At 31.7% G+C, this 8,640-nt stretch overlaps 2 protein-coding genes across 2 annotated transcripts; one reads left to right on the forward strand and one right to left on the reverse strand.

Annotated features, from left to right (window-relative positions):
- On the forward strand, positions 1 to 588 carry LOC108856531 (uncharacterized). The gene has a single exon (XM_018630361.2). The coding sequence runs from the start codon at positions 112 to 114 to the stop codon at positions 520 to 522; it is 411 nt and encodes a 136-aa protein (XP_018485863.1). The 5' UTR covers positions 1 to 111; the 3' UTR covers positions 523 to 588.
- A 1,803-nt stretch (positions 589 to 2,391) lies between these two features.
- Positions 2,392 to 7,642, reverse strand: LOC108808049 (probable sulfate transporter 3.3). The gene is made up of 11 exons (XM_018580269.2): positions 7,265 to 7,642; positions 7,089 to 7,137; positions 6,784 to 6,991; positions 5,039 to 5,210; positions 4,888 to 4,953; positions 4,361 to 4,474; positions 4,150 to 4,266; positions 3,455 to 4,059; positions 3,009 to 3,094; positions 2,834 to 2,910; positions 2,392 to 2,751 (listed from the first exon to the last, which is right to left on the reverse strand). Exons 1-11 carry the CDS (start codon positions 7,511 to 7,513, stop codon positions 2,596 to 2,598), a joined length of 1,899 nt encoding a protein of 632 aa, XP_018435771.2. The 5' UTR covers positions 7,514 to 7,642; the 3' UTR covers positions 2,392 to 2,595.
- Between the last annotated feature and the right edge of the window lie 998 nt (positions 7,643 to 8,640).

Consider the following 8,640-nt stretch of genomic DNA (forward strand, 5'->3'; position numbering starts at 1 on the left):
TGCAGATGCTCTAAGCTTTTACCCAAAACTTATCTTTACTTTCTCGCGGTTTCTCTTAACCGAAAGTCTGTGTTTACCAAAAAGAACCTCATCAAGAAAGGTAAAAGAAACATGAAAACTAACGATCATATTCCCTCGAGCTTAGTCTTCATATTTTCACTTCTTTACTTCCCCTACTTAGCCATATCCGAAACGCCGTGTCCGTACCCGTGTTATCCGCCGCCCATTGGCGGTGGTTCCACCACGAATCAACCACCACCATATCCTCCTCCAGCTGAAAATTTACCAAATTACCCTTCACCACCGTACGTTGGTGAAGGCGGAGGCGGTGATAGCAGTATCTATGGTCCTCCACCGCCGGATGCTATCTTGCCTTACTTCCCCTACTACTTTAGAAAACCTCCTCACCAGACGGATCAAACGTCCTCGTCTCCACTTGTAGCGGTTTCAGGAAAATTGACGGTGAGGATCATAGCCATTGGAAATCTTGTGGTATCTGGAGTTCTCTGTAATATTTGGTAATCAAGTTAATTACTAAGTAACTATTGTGGAAACCTTTATATGTTTATAAAAATATATTGTAATATACTTCAGAGGTCTAAAGCCGAAGCTGCGCAGATGCTATTCGTTAGTATTTCTTTTATTATCACGGTAATACAAATATGCAATTTTAAAAGTTAATGATACATCATACTATCAATATTTCACGTGATCCTTGAATTAGGATAAGCACGAACACTGTCAATAACGTCACTGTTCGTTGGTGACTTCGTAGTGGACAACAATGGATGTTAACGGTCGAAAATGATTAATTAACAATATTAGTAATTGACTCTTTTATTTTGTGGAAACTAGTGCAAGCAGAAAAGGATAACTAGGCCGTCGACTAAAATCAAATCAACACTAAAAGTCTAAAACATTAAAAAAAATATGATGAATAAAAAAGAATATGAAACGAAACCTAATAGAATTTCATTGTCTTAGAAGTATAGGGAATTCGGCCAAAAAATCACGAACTTTGCACGAATTGCCAAAATATACCTAAACTTTTGGACATGCCAAAAAAATACCAAACTTTTCATTAATTTTAAAATTTATTAACAATGTCTTTATTGACTTGCTAATTTAGCACGCCGTTAGCAAACTTAACAGAAAAAAATTGACGTCGTTTATTGTTCCTTTAACTGAAACGACGTCGTCTTTGTTTTACATGATCTGGAAATAAAAATAAGTAGAACCCTAGATTCGAACTCGAGTTGCTTAGGTGAAATGATAATGTATTTAACCACTGGGCTAAAGGCATTTCAATATAGTTCCAAACACATTTAACTTTATTTGATACTCACTGAATATAAAAAGTTTTCTAAAAACATAAAAGATCTTTAAAATTACAAATATTGAAAAGTAAAGATTTTGTAAAAAACAAATTAAACTTAGAAATATTTTTTTCTTTAAATAATCAAAACATTTCCAAAAAAATTCATTTTTTAAAATTAAATTAAAAATTGAAAAAATAAAGAATTTTTTATAAAAATAATTTTGAAATTAAAATAATTATTTTTCTTTAAAAAAAAAAACAAAAATCTTCCAAAATTTTCAATTTATTAAAATTAAATTAAAAATTGAAAAAATAAATAATTTTTTTATAAAATTAATTTTGAAACTAAAATAATTATTTTTCTATTAAAAAAAACTTCCAAAATTTTCAAATTTAAAAAAAAAAAATTTTAGCTGATAATTGTAACTTAATTTTTTTGCATTTTATTTTATTTTTGAAAAATTTTGGATTTTTTTTTAAAGAAAATTTTGGAAGATTTTTGATTTTTTAAAGAAAGAAAAAGTTTATTTTTAATTTCAAAATTAAATTTACAAAAAAAAATTATTTTTCAATTTTTGGAAATTTAAAGATTTTTCAAAAGTTTTTAGAGAATTTTTTGAGTTTATGAGAAATTACTCAATTAGGGTTATGTTTTGTTTTATTTCAATCATCCACGTCTTTTGATAAATAAAAAGAAATTTGTATTTAATCTTTCAAAAAGTTTCACTAGCCCAGTGACAAAACTCCCATATGTTAAGTCCAATAGTGTGTGGGTTCGAGTCCAACCAACAACAATTTTAAGATTTTGTCTTGTTATTTTGGTCAGTCAATCGTAAGTTTTTTAATAAACTAAAAAAATCAACGAAAGTTTAGGATTTTATTGGCCAGGCTCGAGTACATGTTTATTTTGGTAATTCGTGTAAAATTCGTGCTTTTTTGGCCGAATTCCCTAGAAGTATAAGGTGTTAAAGTCTTTTTCTCCTTGGAATTGTTTTAGTTGAAAGTCGCAATGTTTTGAAACTCAACAGGAGACGAGAGAGTTGATTAGTCTGATGGCTTGATAATCCTCAATGTCACCAGACTCAATCGGCTAAACTCCATATTAGCAAAAGCTCATACCAAAACATACATCTTGAGATTCTTGATCAAAATCAATGATAGAGAGAGAGAAATGAACATAGCATACAACTTAACTGTACTGAAAATAGAAAAAAAAGGAGACCTTTAACCATCTGCCAAATATCATATTCTGGACCGATAAAACAAAATCTTTAGTGTCAAACGTTATTGAGAGATGGGCCTCCTTTAAGAGAGAGCGACGCAACGGCCTCAGAAACAGTCAAGAAGAGAAACTCAGGCCTCATGAACTCTTCTTCTTCGTCAGATCTTTGTAGCTTCTCCATCACTTCACTTAATGGGTTCACAAACACAAGCTGGCACAAATATACGGTTTAGATAAAAACTAATTACATTTCTTGGTTAAAAAAGGAAACCTGGTTTGCGAAACAACTTTACCTCGATGTTTTTCTTTGCTGTGGTTTTCTTCAATTCCTTAAAGAATGAGACTCCGTTTGTGTCCACCCCACTCACAGCTTTAACAAAATATAAATTAAAAAGAGTTCGCTACGAAGGTCAAGTTTAAGAAAAACATCTAGATATGATGATGTGGTATGATTCAAACTAGACTAACCTGACATTTCAAGAATCAAGAACCGAAGGCTAGAATGCTTCTCCTGTGCTTCCTCTTCTTCGCATTCTTCTATCCAACGAGATGTTCTACAATATTTATACGCAGTCCAGGTCAAGAGACAAATATTGTCAACAACGTGACCTAACTTCTATATATAAAGAAATGCATTTATGTAAACAATAATGATAACTCAACGGGTAAAACTTCAAAACAGAAGAATATGTCCTAATACAATTGACTTAACATAGCGTTTTCGAGGCTTGAGAGATCAAAGTCTATTGAGTCCAAAGCATAGCTTACATCAGTGTTCTAAAATCGGTCTATACAGGCGCCAAAACAACAAGATCATAAACGAAGTCTAGACGTCTTCCTATGTACTAATCATCCCATATAAAACGTCTAATTACCGTCTAGCAATTTATCTAATATTGGTATATATAACTAACCTTTCGGTGAGGTAATTAGAATTGGCAAAATTGACAGGAGATTCAATGCTTAGGACAAGGAACCCTGGGATCCTTCGTGCATCTTTGTAATGATGAAGATTACGGTACACATCTGTCCCCGGAATATTCCCCATAATAACCGTCTTCGGCCTCGTTACTTGCATTAATAACTTGAACAACGATAGTCCCACCGCTATAGCTAGACCGTTCTGGACCGACAAGAAAACAACACCAAAGAAGGCGCATAACATCACCAAGAAATCAAACTTATCAATCCTCCATATATGACGAGCTGCGGGAAGGTCGATGAGACCAATGACCGCGGTCACAATGATGGCACCGAGGACCACGTTGGGAGTGTATTCGAAAAGCGGCATTAAGAAGAGGAGTGTGACCATAACGGTGACAGACATCACGATGTTTGAAACCGCGGTTTTACATCCGGCGTTGTTGTTAACGGCTGATCTAGAGAATGCTCCGGTTGTGACGTAGCATGAAGTGGCGGAGCCGACAACGTTCATTAGACCTATGGCGATCATCTCTTTGTTTCCGTCTACGTGGTAGTTTTTTACCGCTGCGAATGTTCTTCCTACTGCGATACCTTCCTGTTAGATGACAAAGGCACAAAACAAGAATGGGTTAAACACAAACTAAGTAAACAAGAACATGTTAAACTGAGTTGAAAGAAACGTTACGGTGAGGGAGACGATTCCGGTGATGAGTCCTGTTTTGGCAACGAGTCCGAGATGACTTCCTTGGAACTGAAGCATGTTCCAAGACGGTGGATTCAAACCTTCTTGTAGTTTCCCAATCTGTACGTCCACCAGAATATAATTTTCTTAAGTTCTGCCCCTCAAAAAAAGACAGAGGATTGGTTATTATGTAAGAAGGAAGAGGGAAGCTTACGACGCTAATGCCATGACGATCAGCTCTTGAAACAAATACGATAAGTGTAGAGACGGTAACTGAGAGTAGCGGAGCTCCAGCTGAGACCCAGAACAGCTTCGGCTTCTTCATGCTCTGCATATCGATTTATCATTATATTTTAGGTTATTTATATTTGGATGTTTCATTTCGACATTTTTCATGTTTCTCTTTTCTATCCTAGTGTTGTGTTTGAATGCAATTTTATTTGTTTGTGAATTTTCTAAGCAAATTTTAATGCAAAAAAAAAAGATAACTTTTTCAATGATTAAAAAACTAAGTTACTATCAAAAAAGTTTAAAAAAACTAAGTTACTATCAACACTAACTTTTAAATAATAATTACTTGTTTTTTTTCTGTTCAAAAACCATTGGATCGTTATTTATTGCGGGAAGAATGTTGAAAGAAACAATGGCGGTCCATTGTAAAAGTAAGTGTAACAAATGTTCCACATGCATATTGCAGAAGATTTAAAATTGGAACGAATAGTGAGAGATGTGCAAACATACGAGGTGACGTGTGGCGAGCAAGAACAGCAAGAAGCAGAATCCCATCACAATCGTTTGCCATGACCACTGCATAGTACGTAAATTTGAATATATCAAATATTTAATGAATCAGTTCTTATGTTAATTGTGAATAAAAGCATAAGAGAGAAACCTCGTTGGTGTGGTGGAAAACAGAGGAGAGAACAGGGATCACACTCATTTGCTTAGTGAAATGAGTTATCCCTAGCAGAGCCTTTAGCTGTTGCAATGATACTATTATGGCTGCACCCGCCATAAAACCTATTAATGTTGCTTTTGATAGAAAGTCGATTATAAATCCCAGCCTACATATTTGGAAAATAAATTAGTTACTAAAATATCCATCATTAATTCCAATAAACGGATGTCGAAAAACAAATAGTTGTTGTCTAATTGACATGTATGTTGCTTGAGAAAGTCAGTTTCATATATCGCGTTTACGTTAGTTTTTACGATGGTTTACTATTATGATATTCTTAATAAATTAAGTTAATTATTATAATTGTCATTATTAATATTTTTCTTTTTATTAATAATTTTTTGTAACCACATTCTTATCAAAAAGTAATTTTACATAGAAAGTTAATATCTTTAACATTAAAATATACAATCACTGTAATGTTTGTTATATATTTGAAGCCCATGTCAGTTACATATTAACATAATTATTATAATGTGAGTCACTTTATATAACATATGCTTCCATTTTTAATTTACATATTTCCTCATATATTTAAAAAATTCTTATTTTAGCTATTTTTAATAGAAAGGAATATATTTTAAAAGATATAAAAATAATATTTTCCTTATTTACAATCTGTGTTTCTTATATTTTCTTGGATTCAAATTCTATGTTAAAAGAAAAATTATGTTATTTTTAGTTATCCAATAGGGAATACTGGGTGATAACTATATACTATGAAATGTTAAATAATTAGAGGTTTTAACAAATTCATTGACACTGAAATATTTGACCAAAATAATAAAATATGATATAATAATCATAACTAACAGCCATGAACTAAAATTAATTAATTATACCAAATATAAATCATATTATAATTTCATAAATAAATATCATGGCTAAGTTAAATATTTTGCAAAATTAAAACAATGCAACTAAATAACTCATAACTTATAACTGTATTTAAAATAACATAATGATACACAAACAAATAAAAACTACAACTAATAAAAATATTATCTAAACTATTATATTTTAATTTTTCCGCAAGAGCACGGATAAGTCACCTATTCGATTATATTGTGAATGCATATACTTGTAAACTGTTACCTAAATCTATTTTATAAGATGCTTAAAAAAATATTTTGTTTTTTTTCATTTGAGTATTGTGAATATTTGTATTTGAGACTTTTTATTGGTTAGATTGTTTAAAGTTAATGATAATGTAAAAAAGATACAAAGTAGTGATTTGGTTTAGTTTTTCGATCTCCACTTACTAATCTAATACATAAGGAATAAGAGGGAGTATATTAGATACCAGACCAATTATAGAATAATCATTAATGATATGAAATTGTGCACTACTTAAGTATTATTTGAATATAATATAAATGGTTTTATATTAAATTTAAATTAGTGAATCTATATATTTTTGTAATGGATTTTATGTTAAATTTATTCTTAAGAAATATTAAAAAGTAGTTTAAAAGATGATGTGAGTGAAAATATAAGTGTAGATCAATTTCTTTTGTAACAAACATAAATATATAACCTTACAGATTAACAGTATAACCTAGCCCACACCCAGTATATTGACCTCAGAAGTTTTCAGCAGAACAAGTGGTTCACGCAATGCTACAAAACTTTCAGGAGAAAATAATATTAATAATACATACATAGTATAGATTTATAACCTGAGGATTCCAAGAGAGGCTTGAAAGAGACCAGCAAAGAAGGTAGAAGTGAAAGCGAGCTGTAAAAAGAGAATAGGATTGTCTACGGGAGATACTTGCTGCCTTAGCATGGACCCTAAGATCAACGACGCTATGGATACTGGTCCCACCGCTAGATCTCTTGAGCTTCCCAACACCGCATAAACCAACGGTGGTACAAAGCTCGAGTCTACGTACATCAACATACACACACGTGAGTACTACTATAACTCGCTATTTACTTATATCAAAGAATAATTCGATGCAGTTTCACTTTAGATTCTTACATAGACCGACAATTGGAGGTAAATTCGCTAGCTTCGCGTAACTTATCCCCTGTTTAAGTTTGAAAAATATCAAGAATTTGGTTAAGGATATGATCGATCGTAGTTGTTAGGAAACTGACATGGTTCATCGTCGGGTTATGCAAACTCTCTCACCGGAAAAAAAAAGTGTTACGTACCTGAGGAATAGCTAAACTAGCGATGGTGAGACCTGAAACGACGTCAGATTTGAGGAGTCTAAAGCTGTACTCTGGACACCACTGGAGGATTGGGAAAATGTATTGAGCGGCTCGTATGAGTTTGGTACGGTTCGGTTGTCCTCTGAACTGTCTTAGAGGATCATCAGGGAAGAAAGTCTCCTTCAGTCTTGTCTTCAGCTTCGCCGCCGTGCTCCTATGCGGCGGAGCAACCACCTTGTGCACCTCCATTAAGCTATATTTATGTGACTCTGCGTGTTATGTTTTTTTTCTTAGCTCTCTGTTGATAATGTAACCTCGTGTATTCTTGTTTTCGGTCGGTCATGACCATTTTATAATGGTAAGCTTGGCGACTCTTTTCTGGTTTTAAAAATAAATAATTGTTTTGGAAAACCACGTACTGCTGTTTTTGAAAAGAGCAATAATTTGTAATTTGTACCGATATTCTGTTTTGTTTGTCTTTGTAGCGTTTGCTCTGTGAATATTTAGTTGTTTATGACATGCTCCCAATCTTCAACACTTCTCCATGCGATAAATTACAAAATAGTTATATAAAACATTAGTCGCCAGCTTAAGAATTTATAATAACGCATATAGAATACATACCTAATACTATGAATGATAACAAAGTAACAAGAAAAATAAGCAGCATATTATGTATCTAACTGTTCTATTGCCCATTAAAATCGCTAACAAACAGAGAGAGAGAGCACAAAGTAGCCTACTAAGAACATGATTAATGAGGGTTCATAGAAGTGGGGTTCTTAACGTAATTTAAGAACCGGTTCTTAATTTTAACAAATAAAAAATGTTAAGAACCGGTTCTTAAATCCCCATTAATCATGGTCTAATAAGGAGTTTAAAAGAAAATCAAAAATATTAAAAACATCAAAAAGAGTATACAAAAGTTCTTAAACTTCATCTTTTAAAAACCTATTAATAGCCCCAAATAACAAGTGTCATTCAAATGTTTTTTCAACTGATTAAAAAATAAAAATTTAATCATTTAAGTATAGTATTAATATATTTTTTTTAGAACCCAAGAAGATTCTTTAAGAATCTATTAATTTAAACTATTATTTGTAAAATTATTTCTTGAATTTTCACATTAAAAATTAGAGCAGATAATATCGCTATTATAATTTAAAATGGATTTTATATTAATTATTCGATTTTCTGTTATATTAGACAATTGATTATAATTTAATATACCAAACTGCTAAAACATATGTTAAAAAATAAGATAATTCTTATATATTGTGTTATTATCTGAAAAGAAATATTTTCTATTTTAAAATTTTTAAAGTTCAGATTTAAAATATTTTATAACTAAATACAAATCAAGCAAAAAATCTGTA

This window comes from Raphanus sativus, chromosome 1, assembly GCF_000801105.2.
Source record: "Raphanus sativus cultivar WK10039 chromosome 1, ASM80110v3, whole genome shotgun sequence".
Classification (NCBI taxonomy): domain Eukaryota; kingdom Viridiplantae; phylum Streptophyta; class Magnoliopsida; order Brassicales; family Brassicaceae; genus Raphanus; species Raphanus sativus.

Coding starts and splice junctions, on each gene's coding strand:
- LOC108808049 (XM_018580269.2), bottom strand. CDS start 7,513: ATGGAGGTGCACAAGGTGGTTGCTCCGCCGCATAGGAGCACGGCGGCG. Junction 4,060..4,149: donor CCGGAATCGTCTCCCTCACC/GTAACGTTTCTT, acceptor GTCATCTAACAG/GAAGGTATCGCAGTAGGAAG. Junction 3,095..3,454: donor TCTAATTACCTCACCGAAAG/GTTAGTTATATA, acceptor TAAATATTGTAG/AACATCTCGTTGGATAGAAG.
- LOC108856531 (XM_018630361.2), top strand. CDS start 112: ATGAAAACTAACGATCATATTCCCTCGAGCTTAGTCTTCATATTTTCA.